General features: G+C 46.4%; 1 protein-coding gene across 3 annotated transcripts in view; it reads right to left on the reverse strand.

Annotated features, from left to right (window-relative positions):
• Positions 1-20099, reverse strand: part of rab11fip3 (RAB11 family interacting protein 3 (class II)) — a 55867-nt gene that overhangs the window by 29292 nt on the left and 6476 nt on the right. For all 3 annotated transcript variants that reach the window (XM_035404714.1, XM_035404713.1, XM_035404715.1), the window contains exon 2: positions 1849-1942. In XM_035404714.1, the coding sequence (XP_035260605.1) occupies positions 1849-1942 (94 nt within the window). The remainder of the gene's footprint in view (positions 1-1848; positions 1943-20099) is intronic.

The raw sequence follows: 20099 nt of genomic DNA on the forward strand, positions 1-20099 counted from the left end.
GAGAGAGCAGAAGCAGCCAAAAGAGCCTGGCAGACTGGAATTCTGGCAGGAGACTGTGAAGAGGGTTTGGAAGTCACGGCAACATTCTGACATCCACAGCCCGGTGGCGAGAGGACGGCGTTTCCGAGAAAGCAGCGACGGCTTCGAACGAAAAACGTCAGGCACTCCCTCCACACGCTCACAAAAAACAAACACGCGGCCCCCACCGAGACGTCCTCACAAGCCACACGAGAAACGCGCAGCACAGGCACCTCACCGCATTCTGCGATCTTTCCCTTTGTCTTCCAGCGGAGAGCGGTCCTCAAGCCTCGCTCCTCAGCACGGGTGTGGGAGTAAACTTGGGAGCGTGCAGACGCTGTTACTGCGAGGGCGATAACAGCACTGACTGGGGGGGGGGGGGGGGCGGGCGGCTTTGCCGCTGGAAAGGTCAGGGATCAGGGGGTCAAGATTCAGGGGGGGGTCTACGGTGAATTTGGACAGCTAATGGACAGGCCCAGGATACTTAACGACATGTCGGCCTGGATGTCCTCAAACTGACAGTCCCGACAGAGAGAGACGCAAAGGGCTCCACTCAGACTGTAAAAGCAGCACGCGAACCCCCCACACATTTCCCCTTTCTCAAAGCACCTCCGCCGCCCAGTCTGGGGACCGAGCGATGGCGGGTCGGTCTGGGAGCCCCCCCCCACCCCCGGCCTAAATCTCTGTCAGCCCACTGCTGACAGACGTCTCACAGGAAGAGCACAGAAGGTTGGCCGTACGCAGAAGCAGCCCCGCCCCCCCACCCCCGCCCAAGACGGGTCCGAGGGGGTCACGGTATCGAGATAAGACAGGCGGCCACAGACCGCGAGGAGGCGGGCCCCGATCCCACACAGCCGAGCCTTTCTGACAAAATGAAAAAGCTTCTCGTTTCACGGCGCTGGTGTGTGTGGGCACGCACGCAACGAGTGTGTCGCAGATCTAAATCACATCTAAACCGAATCAGGACACGGTAATGGGAAACGGCATCGCAGCTACAGGGGAACGCGCTAAGTGCATTTCTGCCCGAAACGTAATGAAAATGGCGCTAGCGCCGTGAAGGAGCTGTCCTATGTGTGGAGGCCAGTCCTGGAGAGGCCGGGGAAGGGCGGTGAATTATTCAGGAAAACCTGAGCAGCCCTCTCTATCTGAGACATGCCCAGAGGCCCTTGTGCTCCTGTAACTCGCGCTCGCCGGTATATCATTAATTGAAAAGCTGAGTAACTGAAGCTGCGTAACCTAGAAAACAGCCAAGGCCCCTGGAACGCAGGGGGATTCTGGGTAACATTTTACCCGCCTAATGAAGAGCCTCAATGTTGCAGGGTCATATTGACATTGCCGCGGAATCTATTTCAGACGTTCGCAGCTTCGCATTCACTGCGCTCGTGGGGAGGACGTAATGAGTTGGGGGATTCACGTGCCATAACGGCTTTCTTCCGTTCTCAATAAGGAAGGCAGCTTTCCAGCCAATTACATGGGCCGTCGAGAGAGGATGACTTACTGGGTGAGAAACGCAGCCGTCTGCACAGAAGCAGGTGTTAGAGGTGTAATTTGTCAAACGCATTAGCTCTTATACGCTTAATTACATACCTATAGAAACCTGTGCACTGCAATTCAAGCTATCTCTGGAAAGAACTGGGGCAGAGGAGAGAGCACGAGTCCATAACCTAGACTTACAAGAAAACACTTAAGAGAACCACAGAAGCGCCCCTACTAGTTATCCACTGAGGCATGCCAAGCGCTGATGGAAGAAGTGGCAGCTCTAAATGAAAGTGACTCTGGTTTAGTCCTCCAGTGGCTGTCCGAGCACAGAAGAACAATGCCCTGACTCACCTCCATTGCTGATGGCTGCAATGCCTCTGTAGAAGTCTTCAAAGCTGATAACCCCCAAACCGCTGGGATCCAGGAATCCTGTCAGATCCTTAACCTGTCAAGACAAATCAGACAGGGGGTTTCATTAGGACACTGCAGCGTAGGAGAAGCGCTCTCTGCCGCCGACGCTGCGTGGTCTAGTGTGGAAACAGATCTTCGCACTGATACACTGGTAATCAGAGCTGAGCAGCCCAAACGAGTCTGCGGTCAGGCTGAACGATAATCACAGATAAATTTACAATGAGTCATTCACAATGAGCATTTCATGTGACGGGGATTCCATTATGTGCCCCAAAGGCTGGGACATAAACTTTCGCTTCGCACTGAAACCATTCAAATGAAATGAATAAACAGTGTCTGCCCCGGCCAAGGCCACCGCTGCCACAATACAAAAGTTCGCAGCAGCTACTGCAGAAGGGGAGGGTGTGGCCAGGGCCACTTCTTTTTATGTCCAGGACACAAGTTGTTCTCTTGAGTACAATACCTTTTTTTAAAAAAAAAAAGAATGCGTACCCAAAAACAAAATGAAGGCCGTAAACTATCTGCTGTTGTACAGCCTGCTAATCTCCGATCGATAAAAATGTTCCTGTAGTCACCTCTTGAGAGAAAATCAGCAGTTTCCTGAGGAACAAACTACCCGTTAAAATGACTTCGACCCAGCAAGCTCCGACCTCCACGCTCCTAGGAGAGGGCCAGGCCCATATAAGCGGTCTCTTTTTTTTATGAGGCTAGACTCCGCGCGTTTAGGAGATAACTGCTGACATAAGCACATTCCCGAGGGGGTGACTGCCTCGAGCTGGTGTCCCCGCACCAGGCCTATGCAGGGCCTACAGCCTGCGCGGGCGAAGGGTCTTAGAGGACTCCGATGGTCCTCACAATGCAGGTGCAGGGAGGCGTGCGTTACACCCGAACTGAGCTGAGATTCCGAGCCGCCCTAGAGCTCTGTAAGAAGGCAGCTCACGGGCGGGAGGCAGAAAGCCTTACCATGGGGGAGCGGGTAGGGAGTACTGGCCACCGCTAGTCAGAATGCATCATTCAGCCATTAATCACCCTTCAACTACCACAGTCACTGGCTGAGGGCGCAGAGCTCAAAACTCTGAATTAACATTGAACATCCTTCTAAATTCACTCCATTATTCAATGAGCTCTTTGACAGCCATTTTAAAATATGGCTGTGTTACGTCCCCTGCCTCTGCTTGCCTGGGTAGTGCAGGTGGAGGTAGTTGCTTAATTACCTAACTGCCTGATTGCCTCCACCTGCCTGTGGCCCAATATAAGCCCAGTAGTATGAGGCAGGGGAGTTTTTCTATTGGGGCTTGTAGTTTGTGTGGAGATCTTTGGTTCTGTGAACTTTGTGTTTTCGTTTGTGCCTTAGTTTGTAATTTAGATTAATAAATGTCTGGGTTTGTTTTTAGATCAGTTTCTGTCTGTTTTTGGTGCATCTGGACTTGGTTTGTTGCGGCCAGTCGAGCCGGCCATAACAGGCTGCAACATCATGTGACATAATTCACTTTCTATGGGAGAAACAATAAGTATACAAATAATATTAGAAAAATGAAACATGGACATGAAGGGCCAAAGATCGGAATTTTTCGGCATGAAATCCCAGTTCCTTCAGCATTACACAAACTGCAGACATACACAGGTCCGGTCTCCCACACTTTATGAGCAAACTGCCATCCTACACCTAATGAGAGGCACTCACATGACACTCGATACAATCAGCTAATCGGTTTCCCAGTAACCCTCCGCTCTGTAACCTAGCAACGCACGAACAGTTACTGAGCAATAGCTACTGAGATGTTGGGCCTGACAGAGTGGGAGGGCTCGCATGCTGTAACAGAGGATAATCATTCTGGACAAAGGAAAAGCAATAAAATTCTTAATAGCTACACTCAGAATGGAAGGTTAAAAACAAAGGGTGGATAGAATAAAGCATATAATTCAAACACAAAACAACCAATCAAATCAAACACTTCTAACAAGAATGAATTTGCACTGTGAAAGACGTCTATTGTGAATCGGAAGCACAGACTATAACTCTGTTTACTCTATAAGCTCAGTCACTCGCAAAGCTTGTAATGACAAGGACAGTGGCTGGGATTCAACGAACCCTTTGGCTTCCAAATAAAAGCACGTACTTTCTTTTTTCCTCACAAACATGTTTTGGCTCATTAAATTAGGTTATGGAAAAATGACTCAAAATAATTTAATTGTGAGTGAATCCCTGTCAGCATGTTTTCTTAGGAGACTTAAGGTTCCTGACCAAATAATCTCCTAGTGGAGATCAACTAACTCGACAACAGGGTTGAACTGCATTGAAGTTAAAGGGACAATGACACATATATGAGTGCATGTAGAACGTTAAAACACAAAAGGTGTTTTCGTTTATGCAAAGACGTTACAGGCACAATAAAGGTGGTTCCTGAAAAGTTCAGAACAAGTGCAGAGTAATATCTGCTGTATGAATGCCTCTCCGGTTGTAGAACAACATTAGCATAATCCATAAAATGAGATCACCGTGTTCTGCGGTACATTGTGAGAGCAAACTGCGATAATGACTTTTTGAAGTGGGAACAAGTTATCACTGTTGTGAGCTGATAATGTCCAGCTGGTGTGCGAGTGTGTCAATATGCATTGTGCATGTGCGTATGTGTGTGCGTGTGTTTGTATGTGTGTACGTATGCATGCATGTGTGTATGAGTGTGTGCCTGCGTGCATTTGTGTGTATGTGTGTCTATGCACGTGTGTATGAGTGTGTGTGTGTATGTGTGTGTTTGTGTGTGTGTGTGTGTCTACTTGTGCGTTTGTGTGAGTATGTTTGTATGAGTGTGAGTGTGTATGTGTGTAATTGTGTGCGTATGTGTGTATGTGTGTGTGTGAATTTGTGTGAGTGCGTGTGTGTGTAATTGTGTGTGAGTTTGTGTGTGTGTGTGTGTGTTTGTGTGTATATGGGCAGTGCTGGGTGTTTGTGTGTGTGTGTATATGGGCAGTGCTGGGTGTTTGTGTGTGTGTATATGGGCAGTGCTGGGTGTTTGTGTGTGTGTACATGGGCAGTGTTGAGTGTTTGTGTGTGTGTATATGGGCAGTGCTGGGTGTTTGTGTGTGTATATGGGCAGTGCTGAGTGTTTGTGTGTGTGTATATGGGCAGTGCTGGGTGTTTGTGTGTGTGTATATGGGCAGTGCTGGGTGTTTGTGTGTGTGTGTATATGGGCAGTGCTGGGTGTTTGTGTGTGTATATGGGCAGTGCTGGGTGTTTGTGTGTGTGTATATGGGCAGTGCTGGGTGTGTGTGTGTGTGTATATGGGCAGTGCTGGGTGTTTGTGTGTGTGTGTGTATATGGGCAGTGCTGAGTGTTTGTGTGTGTGTATATGGGCAGTGCAGGGTGTTTGTGTGTGTGTACATGGGCAGTGCTGGGTGTTTGTGTGTGTGTATATGGGCAGTGCTGGGTGTTTGTGTATGTGTACATGGGCAGTGCTGGGTGTTTGTGTGTGTGTATATGGGCAGTGCTGGGTGTTTGTGTGTGTATATGGGCAGTGCTGGGTGTTTGTGTGTGTATATGGGCAGTGCTGGGTGTTTGTGTGTGTGTATATGGGCAGTGCTGGGTGTGTGTGTGTGTGTATATGGGCAGTGCTGGGTGTTTGTGTGTGTGTGTGTATATGGGCAGTGCTGAGTGTTTGTGTGTGTGTATGTGGGCAGTGCTGGGTGTTTGTGTGTGTATATGGGCAGTGCTGGGTGTTTGTGTGTGTGTATATGGGCAGTGCTGGGTGTTTGTGTATGTGTACATGGGCAGTGCTGGGTGTTTGTGTGTGTGTATATGGGCAGTGCTGAGTGTTTGTGTTTGTGTGTGTATATGGGCAGTGCTGGGTGTTTGTGTGTGTGTATATGGGCAGTGCTGGGTGTTTGTGTGTGTGTATATGGGCAGTGCTGGGTGTTTGTGTGTGTGTATATGGGCAGTGCTGGGTGTTTGTGTGTGTGTATATGGGCAGTGCTGGGTGTTTGTGTGTGTGTATATGGGCAGTGCTGGGCGCTTGTTTGTGTGTATATGGGCAGTGCTGGGTGTGTGTGTGTGTGTATATGGGCAGTGCTGAGTGTTTGTGTGTGTGTATATGGGCAGTGCTGGGTGTTTGTGTGTGTATATGGGCAGTGCTGGGTGTTTGTGTGTGTGTATATGGGCAGTGCTGGGTGTTTGTATGTGTATATGGGCAGTGCTGGGTGTGTGTGTGTGTGTGTATATGGGCAGTGCTGGGTGTTTGTGTGTGTGTATATGGGCAGTGCTGGGTGTGTGTGTGTGTGTGTATATGGGCAGTGCTGGGTGTTTGTGTGTGTGTATATGGGCAGTGCTGGGTGTTTGTGTGTGTGTATATGGGCAGTGCTGGGTGTTTGTGTGTGTGTATATGGGCAGTGCTGGGTGTTTGTGTGTGTGTATATGGGCAGTGCTGGGTGTTTGTGTGTGTATGTGGGCAGTGCTGGGTGTTTGTGTGTGTGTATATGGGCAGTGCTGGGTGTTTGTGTGTGTGTATGGACAGTGCTGGGTGTTTGTGTGTGTATATGGGCAGTGCTGGGTGTTTGTGTGTGTATATGGGCAGTGCTGGGTGTTTGTGTGTGTGTATATGGGCAGTGCTGGGTGTGTGTGTGTGTGTGTATATGGGCAGTGCTGGGTGTTTGTGTGTGTGTATATGGGCAGTGCTGGGTGTGTGTGTGTGTGTATATGGGCAGTGCTGGGTGTGTGTGTGTGTATATGGGCAGTGCTGGGTGTTTGTGTGTGTATATGGGCAGTGCTGGGTGTGTGTGTGTGTGTGTATATGGGCAGTGCTGGGTGTTTGTGTGTGTGTATATGGGCAGTGCTGGGTGTGTGTGTGTGTGTATATGGGCAGTGCTGGGTGTTTGTGTGTGTGTATATGGGCAGTGCTGGGTGTGTGTGTGTGTGTATATGGGCAGTGCTGGGTGTGTGTGTGTGTATATGGGCAGTGCTGGGTGTTTGTGTGTGTATATGGGCAGTGCTGGGTGTTTGTGTGTGTATGTGGGCAGTGCTGGGTGTTTGTGTGTGTGTATATGGGCAGTGCTGGGTGTGTGTGTGTGTATGGGCAGTGCTGGGTGTGTGTGTGTGTATATGGGCAGTGCTGGGTGTTTGTGTGTGTATATGGGCAGTGCTGGGTGTGTGTGTGTGTATGGGCAGTGCTGGGTGTGTGTGTGTGTATGGGCAGTGCTGGGTGTTTGTGTGTGTATATGGGCAGTGCTGGGTGTTTGTGTGTGTATATGGGCAGTGCTGGGTGCTTGTGTGTGTATATGGGCAGTGCTGGGTGTGTGTGTGTGTATATGGGCAGTGCTGGGTGTGTGTGTGTGTATGGGCAGTGCTGGGTGTGTGTGTGTGTATGGGCAGTGCTGGGTGTTTGTGTGTGTATATGGGCAGTGCTGGGTGTTTGTGTGTGTATATGGGCAGTGCTGGGTGCTTGTTGCAGACCACAGCACACAGGAAACCCAGCGCTGTTCTCTCCACTCAGGGGGGAAACACACTACTCTCACGCACTGCTCTCACACAGCCCACAAAGAGAAAGCTTTTGCTTGTGTAGGCAACAGTGCACACGTTTTCAACTAACGAGGGCTATTTTAAGATCATCACCTTCACAATGTTGCATCAGAAAAAACGGTTACTGCAAAATATTTTAATTAAATTCAACAGCAGCACAAATTTGGCGAAATAAATGTATGATTTATTTCTTATTTATCATGAGTTATTCACATGCCTTGTGCAAACTTTTTTGGCCACGCTAAGCTGAAGTTTAGCGTTAGAAAACCTGGGCAGGGGGGAGGGGGGGAGGGCGGGAGGGCTTCCCCTCCTCCTTCAGAAAGGAGCAGAGCTTTGATCGGGACTCCTCGTGACAGCTGAGCGGCCCTCAGAGAGGCCGGAGACAAAGGAGGGAGCGGGGGGCGCTCGGCTGCACCGCGCCCCAGACAAAGACGCCCCGCCCGGGGGGAGAGAGGCCCGCTCGCTGGCCGTTGGGGCCCGGGTCACCGCTCAGCGGGGCGGAGTTTTCGGGTTTAAAAACGGAACAATGGGGTCGCCGCGGCCGAGAGGGGCTCACCATCTGACCCCCCCCCGAGTGCGCCGCGGAACCACGGGCCCTTTGACGAAGCGCCTCGAACGTTACGATCCTCTCATAGCGAAAGCAGTGCCACCGCCACCGCCGCCACGGGCTCCGTTTAACGCCGGCGAGCTGGGCAAGCAACAAAACCACGCGGCCATCCCTCTCACCCAATCAAAACAGCGTTCTTAAAGGAGCATGTCTTAAGGCTTCATCTCGTTTCCCTTTTAAAGGGCTTTCAAGAGACGCAAAACGAAGCAACCGCCAGCTTCCCTGATACTCATTGAATTGATGAAGCTGATTAGAGCTGCAACACATGCACTGCTCCCGTGTGCCTACATAGGCCTACACTTAATCCCCTTATTGATATTACATAAGGCTACAAAGCAGCCTACATGAACAACCGTCAACTTTATTCAGAACAAAATTCATACAATACAATTTTGAAATAGGCTATACAGATGAATCATACTAAATGTTATTTACTACTAAATGTACGTTGTTGCTCTGAAACACTGACGTAGGCCCACATATCAGAGAGGACGATGGCAGCTGTGGGTACAGAGGTGAAGACATTCCACCAGTGCAGCTCAGATAGGATCTCACCCTATCTCAGTGAGCATGCCAAACACAGGACTTGCTAAGCGGCCACAGGGACGCAACGCATTTCCATGCAACGTTTCCATGTTTTCAGGCAAGCACCGTACTCCTGTCAGCACACATGCTCCATGTGGAAAGACTCTAGTTGTGACAGGTTCCACACCGTACCTCCAACTGTGCCTCCAACAGGGCTCCGACGGCGTGCTCATTATCATTTCAAAAGACTCAACAAAAGCACCGAACCAAGTAGTGGCTTGGGCACAAAAACAGAGCGCGAAGCCTCTTTTCTGAAAGGGGTCTGGACTAGAAGGCAGCGGTTTCTGGAAGTCGCGACAGAACAGCGTCTGCGTGTTTACAGCTCGGGGTACAAACGAGGACGAGTGAATTACGCACGCTGTTTTTCTAACGTCGCTCCCGCTGCGGACCGGCGTGAGTACAAAGAGCTGCCGCCCCAGCCAACGGACAGCTTCATTAAGCTCAGCTCCCGAAACAAAGCCAGAGCGAGCAGGACTCCTGTCTGTCTGAGCCTGCTTACCAGCCCTCCGTCCCTGCCCCCCCCCCCCCCCCCCCCCCGAACGCCTCACTCACATGCTAACCGCACATGCGACACTGCACGCACCCCTTCCCGCCAGCGTTGGGGCGGGGACGGCACGCACGGGAACCGATCGGTTTCTGGGCTGGTTCAACAGCGCTTTCTGTCAGGGTAAGGGATGGGTAGTTCCTAACGGGATGCCGTTTTTGGCAATTTACCTTCCGGGTGCTACGCTCTCATTTCAAGTGTCTTCTGAGGTGGTTGGAGTACAGTGGGGATGCCAGTGTCTGGGACAAGAACTCTCTGACCCACTCCAAAAACAGCCAGGCAAAAAACTCACAGAGGCATGGCAAAGCCATGTATTTACTAGAGCCTGTATCTTACACCACAATGTTCCCACAAGCTCACAGATAATTCCAGGAAAAAGAGAGAAGGAAAGGCATTCAAAACAAAAGATACAGTTTCATCAAGTTTCTTATAATCAATTACATCAACTGAAATGGTTTCTGTCTTTTCTGCAAGTAAATGCAACAAATAAGGGTAGAAGAAATTACAGAAATGCCACACAGATCCAACAAGAAACCAAAATCAAACTGTAATGATTACGCCTATAAACAAGATTAGTCTGGTGAAGAATCATGATATTCAGCACGTCTTCAAATACACTCATTGTTAAGACCCAGAGGTTGAGATTCCGCATTTTTTACGTTTAAAGAAGAGACAAAATAAAGAGAAAAATATAGTGCGTTCTAAAAACACAGGTATTGCCTGGTCGTTGTTAGACAAAATTTCAACAGGTTGATGACCCAGACTTGAACCAAAACAAAATTGATTGAGCCAATCTTTCTTCTGTGTTGTTTATTGATCAAAACATTTACACAGCCATAAGTAGCATTGCGAGATTCAAAGAGAAAGTGAAAGTCGAAAACAAGATAGGATTTGTTTTCTGTGCGTTTCTGTTCACTTTGTATTGAGGGAGGCCAATTAAAACTCAGGAAACAATAATTTAAAAGAATAAAAAGTTACTCCGAGTCGTAAAAAAAAGAAGTTTCCTGGTCTTTTAACTCAACTTTGTTGAGTAAATATCAGCTGTCCAATTTTAATTCAGCCATTTCCTCTTAATTAAGGCTAATAAGTTAAAATTACAGCACGCACTTTATAGGGAAGGGAGTGTCAGTTGGTCCTATGTGAAGCCTGTGCTCCAAGGAACACTAGAGCAGAGCATAGCGTGTGTGGAAAATATATTCTGAAAAACCTGCCTTGTGAGCCTACCCACTTTTTCACAGGCCTGTCCAAAATATTGTTTCTGCCTACCCCACTGCAGCTGGTGCAACAAGAGTAAATAAAACAGAAATCGCTCCTGGGGTTTTTACATATTAGCCTGTGTGGCAAATCAGTTTTTTTAGCAGAACGTAAAAACATTAGCCTACTTCATCCTGCTTCTGAACAGCATACATTCATTGTGCCATTATTGTGATGTGAAAGTAGTTATTTTCACCATAAAGCAAGTGAATTAGTGTAAAACGCAAATTTTGCTATGTCCTGCATTCCGGAGATGTAGCATTCCATGGGCAGGCGCGACCACATGGACCCAAGATGTTTAACGAGATCAGATGTCACGTTTGTTACTTCCAAAATAGCTCCAGTGCTCATTTAGTCTCCGTGCAGGATTTATCCCAACTCTGATTGGGAAAGACAAAAAAGGGTAAACCCACAGAGACAATTATGGCGCAGCGGAGGCTGCTCTGCGAGAGAGTGCGGATCCCTGCGGTGAGTCCTGTTCCAGAGCCGCACACCCAAGCCTAGGAATCAAACAATGGACATTCCGGCAGGGATTTCTCACCACACCCCCCCCCCCCCACCGCACATCAAAGCATCCCGACCTAACACTGGACAGGAGCTCACAGCCCATAGAGCTGCTCGGCTCAGAGCTAACGGAATGAGCCCCCGCTGCCACATTCATGAAGTTAGAAACCTGCTGCATTACAGGAGCAATAACGTTTAATGAGCAACCTCGGTGCAAATCAACCTGGGTAATCACTTCACAGTCAAAGTTCAAACCCACTTTTTAAAAACTACTCACTCCATCACTTAGGTTCCTATGTTACAGAAACCCTTTCAATGGCACACAGGCTAGACTTCGTTTATTGCCATTTTACTGTTCATGTAAGCTTCTTTTTTTTTTTTTTCAAAGGAAGAATTTCAAAGGACTCGCACTGTACACAGCCTTGCCAAGTCTGCGCATAGTTTTACAGCGTACCGTCAGTCTACAAACACATTCAGCTAATGGAATACAGAATGCAAAGCCTAAGCCTTCTTTGGGTTGAACGGTCAATACCTCTTTACCACAATGCCAAAAAGCAAGCCTTTTCGGTTTTCCCCTTTCAATACTGGAGGAGGAAGTGGTCTTAAATCAAAGTATTTGTGCTGATTATTATTTAACTTCTACTGTTCGCTTCCAATGGCTAATCCCACATACACTCTGTACATATCTCTTTCACAGGGGAATTATGCTCACAATGGCAAAAAGGTCACTGATGTAAAAGCATTTTACGTTCATAAATCAGGACAATTTTGAGAAACGGTGTAAGATGGGAAAAGAGAAATGAATACAGGAAGTGTCACTGACACACCAGAGCACAAGTTACCCAAGCTGCTTGAAAAAGTACAAAATGGTCTAAAACCATTATCTAGACCTCTAAAGTCAAGTCTCAGTTCTCTCTCCTGAAAACCAGCCTAACGGCTTTGCTTCCTGGAGCGCTTACTGGAGGGGATTTGCATGGAGAAGCTGGCTGGGTAGGGAAACTGACACAGCAGCACAGAACCAGCTCTGGAAACCTCTGGAAACGATAACAATGTAGGCTACTACCTCATATGGTTGGCCCACCTATACAATTCATTTTGGCTCAAGACATAGGCTACTAAATCAGACACTTTTTGCCAATAATGTCTCCATAGAATGCAACATTTTCAGAATACAGCTTTGTCATTCCATCTTTATTTCTTTTAGATCTATCTTGATCTTAATCCTTCTTGGGTGGGTTATTCTTAAGGAAGTGATTCAGCCAGTCATTTACTTTAGTCTGAAGATGATCTTTAACAACTTTCATGTTCATCACAGCAAATGACACACAACTACCTGCATCCAGTCAGAGAGGAACTCAAGGGTTTTCATTATGATTCACAAATTTAACTGAACAAACTTTGCCTGAAATTGTTCCAAGCTTGCTTTCTGTTTCACACTTTACTTTCAGACAGAAGTTGTGAAGGGTGTAACGAACAAAACGCTGGTCCTGAACACCAGGGCTTAGGCTAATTTAAACCCTTCTCTGATGGGGTGAATCTACCATAATCATCTTCCTACTGCTCCTGCTGATCACACCCCCAGGAATTTGGTGACAGGGATTGGAAAACGCTAACGATAAGCTGCATTAGGCTTGGAGAGCTGGAACTCAGGAATATTTCCCTGCTAATTAAGAAAGAGGAAGTTGGTTACATGCCCTCAAAGCAATTGTGAAGATAGTGCTACCCGGCTAAAATGGACAGTTAAGGCATATTAATAGTTTGATTATTATTATAATAATCAGTCGTCTTTCTTTGATTCTGAGATTAGAGTAAGCGTGTGTTTCTGGGTCACAGTGAGATGGAAGCACCAATTCTTAGAACTTTGACTGCACTACATAAATCACAAAAAGCACAAAATGCATTCACCAAAGAGCCACAGAGGGAGATTAGATTTGGAGTACCAATGGTCTGCTCTGGTTCTGGATGAAATCATTGGATTTTTCACACAAAAGAAAGTACACAGTTATCATACTTAAGGTATAAAACAACAAAAAGCTGGACTTTCCTGTGGTATTCTCTTTTAAGGAACTGTCCTTTCTTCTGTGAGCCTCTGAAACCAGTCTCAATTCAGACAAACCAAGTCTGGGCCTGTTCACATTTGTAGTCTTAAAGCCTTGGCTCTCAACAGTATCAGCCAGCGGGAAGAAGTGTCTTTCTCTGAAAGCTTCATCCAACCACACAACTGCGGGTCAATTATTTCTCTCCCTTTGCGCCATTTCTGGCTGCAGTCCCGTTTAAAGCAGCATAAAGTCCTGGCTGCAATCATCGGTGTATTGACGCGCCTTCGAGATCTGACCTCAGCTGTGACAGAGGTGAGTGCAGCGTGCCGTTCGCGGCTCACAGCAGCCGAAATGAGCCGCGTCCTGTGGGCAGCTGGGAGCGGCGCGCTGAGGTCAGTCAAGGTCAGAGCACACCTTGCCCTCAGTCAGCCTCAGGTGTGCACGGGCTGACTTCAGCGCAGGCTGGGCACGCTGCCTACGTAGCCTGCCCTGTTTACACGCCTTCAGCACAATGTGTATTTTTGAGACCACTCAAGATCACTTAAACTGATTAAAGCCCTCAAGGGTTTGAGAACATGTGACTGGCTTTGGTTCGCTCGGTGATAACAGCTCAGGCACAAAACTAATAAATACTTAAGTCTTTAAGGCTGTCCTCACTGACTGGAATAACACTGCAAGCTAATATTACTTCCTGAACTATCCATATTGGGAAAAGCTCAAGTTTACAGCTTCCGTTCTGTTTGCTGTAAACAGCCGTACTTTCATGTCGTATGGATATTTCCAGCAAATGAAAGCAGCATGTCCTCTGCTACAGCTCAGGCTCATACATCAGCCTCAGCTATGCAGGTTAGGCCTGACAATAATAAAAGTTATATTGCAGAGCAAACAACTCAATAAAATTTCACCTGAGAATAAATGTGCTCCCACGACAGCCCGCTATTTAAAATTATAATTGACTTCAACCGCAAATATAACCGACAGCCTTGTTTTCAATTATCTTTACAGAGAAAGAAAAAATCTAAACAAACCGTGAAAAAAAAACAGTTTTCTACCTGCATTTTCCCACGCAAAGCAAGTAAAATAAATTTGATGCGGTAGCTATATAGCATAATCTGAACCAGGACAGAAGTTGAGTACAATGTGGCCAAAACAAAAAAAAGTTCTATCTCATTATCCTGAAAAAGCTTTTTTTTTTTTTTTTTTAATACAGATGATAATACATAAACACAGAAGGGGAAGTACCATAGATGACTTGTTATTTATGTGTTATCTAACCTGTCATAGATGGATTGATATAGCCTAAAGCAAAACCACATATTTAAATAAAGAAATTCACTTCCTTTTTACTACCAGATGAGATGTCGCCCATGGTAGTTTGGACTTTAGTACCATGAATTTGCATCTCCATGAACCTCAAACATGTAACAAAAAAAATTGGTCTAACATAACACTACGGGAGACAGAAAGAGAACACTAAGGGAGACAGAAAGAGAGCACTAAGGGAGACAGCAAGAGAGCACTAAGGGACACAGATAGAGAGCACTAAGGGAGACAGAGAGAGAGCACTAAGGGACACAGATAGAGAGCACTAAGGGACACAGATAGAGAGCACTAAGGGACACAGATAGAGAACACTAAGGGAGACAGAGAGAGCACTAAGGGAGACAGAGAGAGCACTAAGGGAGACAGATAGAGAGCACTAAGGGAGACAGATAGAGAGCACTAAGGGAGACAGATAGAGAGCACTAAGGGAGACAGAAAGAGAACACTAAGGGAGACAGAAAGAGAGCACTAAGGGAGACAGAAAGAGAACACTAAGGGAGAAAGAAAGAGAGCACTAAGGGAGACAGAAAGAGAGCACTAAGGGATACAGAAAGAGAGCACTAAGGGAGACAGAAAGAGAGCACTAAGGGAGACAGAAAGAGAGCACTAAGGGACACAGAAAGAGAGCACTAAGGGACACAGAAAGAGAGCACTAAGGGAGACAGAAAGAGAACACTAAGGGAGACAGAAAGAGAACACTAAGGGAGAAAGAAAGAGAACACTAAGGGAGAGAGAAAGAGAGCACTAAGGGACACAGAAAGAGAGCACTAAGGGACACAGAAAGAGAGCACTAAGGGAGACAGAAAGAGAGCACTAAGGGACACAGAAAGAGAGCACTAAGGGAGACAGAAAGAGAGCACTAAGGGAGACAGAAAGAGAGCACTAAGGGAGACAGAAAGAGAGCACTAAGGGACACAGAAAGAGAGCACTAAGGGATACAGAAAGAGAACACTAAGGGAGACAGAAAGAGAGCACTAAGGGAGACAGAAAGAGAACACTAAGGGAGACAGCAAGAGAGCACTAAGGGAGACAGAAATAGAGCACTAAGGGAGAAAGAAAGAGAACACTAAGGGAGACAGCAAGAGAGCACTAAGGGAGACAGAAATAGAGCACTAAGGGAGACAGAAAGAGAACACTAAGGGAGACAGAAAGAGAGCACTAAGGGATACAGAAAGAGAGCACTAAGGGATACAGAAAGAGAACACTAAGGGAGAAAGAAAGAGAACACTAAGGGAGAGAGAAAGAGAGCACTAAGGGACACAGAAAGAGAGCACTAAGGGAGACAGAAAGAGAGCACTAAGGGACACAGAAAGAGAGCACTAAGGGAGACAGAAAGAGAGCACTAAGGGAGACAGAAATAGAGCACTAAGGGAGAAAGAAAGAGAACACTAAGGGAGACAGCAAGAGAGCACTAAGGGAGACAGAAATAGAGCACTAAGGGAGACAGAAAGAGAACACTAAGGGAGACAGAAAGAGAACACTAAGGGAGACAGCAAGAGAGCACTAAGGGAGACAGAAAGAGAACACTAAGGGAGACAGAAAGAGAACACTAAGGGAGACAGAAAGAGAGCACTAAGGGATACAGAAAGAGAGCACTAAGGGATACAGAAAGAGAACACTAAGGGAGAAAGAAAGAGAACACTAAGGGAGAGAGAAAGAGAGCACTAAGGGACACAGAAAGAGAGCACTAAGGGAGACAGAAAGAGAGCACTAAGGGATACAGAAAGAGAGCACTAAGGGAGACAGAAAGAGAGCACTAAGGGACACAGAAAGAGAGCACTAAGGGACACTTCCAGCTGGACAGGAGTGACAAGGCCCAGCCCACTCACAGAACAAGCAGGCTTCAGATAAATCATCTGATTACATCATCACCACAGGCCCTGGAGACTGCCGGAGGGAGTAGTCCTTGTTTAATGGTGTTTGGGACAAGCCTGCTACAAGGTCCTTGCAAAGTGTCCTCAAAACAAGAGATAAGTCAACCTGCTCCACCTGTCCTTGCAGCGCAAAAAGCAAGGTCCCATCTGCCTGTGTCTTTCAGTTTCAGATCCTGAATGTAGACTGTCATGCAGATAAATGACTTAGAGCATAGTCACAGTAGAACAAAGTGAAAGAAGGGGGAGCAACAACTCCCACCAATCTCTTCAGTTTCAGACTTTAAATTCCCTGGGAGCACACAGGGAATGTAGGAAAATAAATACACGTTTTGTTTTGCAGAAGACAATCCATTTCCCCCTTGGCATTATTTCAGGGAGAAAAGACAGCCATCACTCCGGAGCTGGCTCAACTACAATTTCTGTAACAAAACCATACTACTGAGGTTACCACATAAACACTTTACTGCTACCGTTACGTGGTCTTAAAAAAATTGGTCAATTGCCAGAGTGAACTGCAGACAGCACGCTGAGTGCAGAAGTACAGAATGTGACAGCGTGGAGTCATTGGGTGATTTCTTTTTTTTTGTTCTCTGTGGGGATGAGGATTTGTAGCATACGCTATCTGTGTGATTGACAGCCCACCCCCCCTCAGACAATGAGGCTTGCCAGCTTGGCCATATCAATGGAAAGCAGGCTGGACCAGTCGCCCTGACTCAGGGGAATACATTCTCCAGCTAATCTCCCCTCAAATCTGGCACACCTCGGGCGTGCACAGGCTGAGCGCGGGAGGCAGTGGTGGGTTTCGGGGGGGGGGGGATTAGGCAGAGCACCTGACTCGGGGGGCCAACGGTGTAATCGCTTTGGAATCCGGATGCAACGGCCCCTCCCAGTCCCACCACAGCCCCTGCCCCACGCTGATGGGGGCCACTAAAGCTGGGTGTGCCCATCGGTCTGCCCATAAGTAGCCACTGACAGCCTCAGTCTCTGGCCCAGTTTAACACCCTCAGGGCTGGGCGTATTAGAGGGATCAGACTAGCTGAGGCGCAGACAGTATGGCTAATCGAAAGCAAATACTCAACTCACTGCAGAGCCTTGGGTCAGACTCTCCAAAAAAAAAATATTTGAACACAAAAAAATGTAACCACAGTTCCATCTTGGCAATGGTCATGTACATAGCCTTAATCCTTCCGGACTCCCAAATTAAGTTGGGGCCTTCACAGCATCTGGTTTTCAGTGCAGTAAATCATCACAAAAAAAAACAGCAAGAGGGTACAGCCTTTAGCTTTCACATAGTGGACACCTGCACGCGAACACAGAGGGTGGCAACAATGAAAATGAAAAGCCGAGTAAAACAACTAAACCTGAGGACACCTGAGGCTAAATCAGAACTCAAGAGAACTCTGCAGCCCCAGCTTCAGTCAAAGTGGACTTGTTCACCTCAATCCATAACATAAGGATATCATTTTAGCGTGCTAATGTCCACCACAATATTCAGGCAAGGAATGGACAACTAGCACAACTAACATCATGCAAATGCTGGCCTATTACAATTCTTATGATAAAATCCCACCAATCCAGGTCTCATGAGTTTACATGAAGACATCTTCACAATGCAAAACACCTGATGACGGGCACTAAAACCTCAAAACTACTGAGCCAAGCTTCTCTTCAAATACAGACCAAAACACGACACGTATGGATGTACAGCCAGGATAGCGCTGTCGAGCTTTAGGTCGTTACACTTATCACTTATAATGCCATTAGGCTATATTATTTAGCTCCTTCCTTAGTCATGAGGTAGCCACGCTCCTTAAAGACTGTGCACAACACTGACATTGACATGAGATCATGTGCTGTAGCCTAAACAAAAGCCTGCCACTTTTATGGTTTGTCATGGGAATGTCCACAAAATGTTAAAAATGTTTTTCACTGCAACTTTGGCTATGTTCCACATTTTGTATTCCCACTACAACTGGACTAAAACCATACCGATGACTCCAGAAGTTACAAGAATTCTCAGTTTCTCACTGACTAAGAAATTAATGACAGGCCAAAGGAAACACACTGCTTATGTATCTAGGAGAAATGAAACCACTTCTGACATTTATTTCCAAAACACATTTAAACTTTTATCTGAAAATTTCGAGCTGTCACAGGCATTCATCTGAATAACTAAATCAACAGCCTTAGCCATGAACTGTGAATAAACATTGATAGCAAATCTTGCATTGCACTGGTAACTGGAGTCAGTTGCTAACAAGCTCAGAGACAGCAGTAAAGCAGGCTGGGGATATTTCATTTTTCCAAGCAAACAAAAGTGATAAAGTTAAGCAGCCACAGAATAAACTAGGTTAAGTTTCAGGAAACACAGTAGTAGTGAGAAAGTGCACAGGCATGCATAGCATAGCCTACATACACACAAAGACACAGCACCACACTTTCAATTTCCTGACCGTTTACCAATTTCAGATAGCCTATTCTTTTTATTTTTTTAAATAGATTTTTTTAGGACAGGACAGTGAGAGAGAGGGAGAGACATGCGGCAAAGGTCACATGACTGGATTCGAACTGCTAACGTTGCAGCTCATAATGAGTATGGGGTCAGTGCTCTACAGACTATGCCACGAGACACCCCTCAGATTTTCTTACTGAAATGTTCAAGGATTAGTCTAATCATCAGAAAAATTTGTAAAATATTAGCCAATACTTTAAACTGGTTAGTAGACAGGGCTAAATCTGATTGCAGAGTAAAGACATTTTCATGATTGGGTACACTTAAGTAGGCATGCTTGGGTACACTTAAGTAAATTACCCATTAAGTAAAGTCCTGTCCAATGCCTCACAAGTATTCTAACACGGTGGACATTCTGAACTACTAAGTGATAATACTCACAGCAGCCATTTTCTACATTTTGTTGTTTAGAAACATTTCTTATGAGGGGCTGCATTAGCATAATTCTGACCCAAATAGCATATTCCAATACTGAAAAGAAGAGACTTTGGATGAAAAAGAAAGATTGAATATGCAATGCTGACAATGTCAATAATTAATCATACACAAAAAAGACAATAGCATAATTAGCTGGCGCCAAATAGCCTAAATGTAGTGTTCTGGCCCAACACAATTCTTGTGACAGTGGGGGCTGTTACCCTTTCTCGCTGTCTGTCATCACTCTTGATTTCTAGCCAAACCATCTTCTTTTTGAAATGACTATACACTCTATCAGAAAGTACAGTTGGAGATTTCAGGCAGTCAAAGCAATCAAACAGACAGTCCACATTCAAATACTCAATAGGGTAGCACAGCCAAATCCACAAAGACAAACCTAAGGGTCAACATCCAATTTGCAAATCTCAAACTATACCAACTAGGCTACAACAACACTAAACAGAGTACTGATGAAAACCTTGGACCAGAATGAATCACTACGGTCTCGGTTTGATTTGAGGTAGACATAACATACAAGCTGGTATCTACAGTAAACATCAAACCTTCCTCACTGTGCCAACATCCAGTGGATGTAAACAGAGAAATAACCCCCTTTCACTGACTCCAGCCTCCGCAACTGCTTGAACATCATTAAAATCTCCTTATCGCTCAGAAAAGCCTTGCCTATAGTTATTTAACTAACATGTCAAGAACCGCAAAAGTATGACAGATGTGCAATTAAAAACCCAGGCTAATCGGGCTAACACAAAATAAGCCTGCTGAACACCAACCAATTTCACCCCCGCGTGCCCCTCAGTAGGCCTACACGCTAACTCGAAAAACCCATTTAAAATTCAGACTTCAGGCTGTATGCTAAATGGGAGCGGCTGGACAGAGGAATTCACGCCACTTAAGTGGCCGTTGAGGGAAGCGGTGTGCCGGGAAGCCAAGTGAAACATGTAGCAGTTGTGTTCCTTTCTGTTTTTTCTGAAAACACACCGCAGCTTACAGTAAGCAAAACTA

The sequence above is a fragment of the Anguilla anguilla genome, chromosome 2 (assembly GCF_013347855.1).
Source record: "Anguilla anguilla isolate fAngAng1 chromosome 2, fAngAng1.pri, whole genome shotgun sequence".
Classification (NCBI taxonomy): domain Eukaryota; kingdom Metazoa; phylum Chordata; class Actinopteri; order Anguilliformes; family Anguillidae; genus Anguilla; species Anguilla anguilla.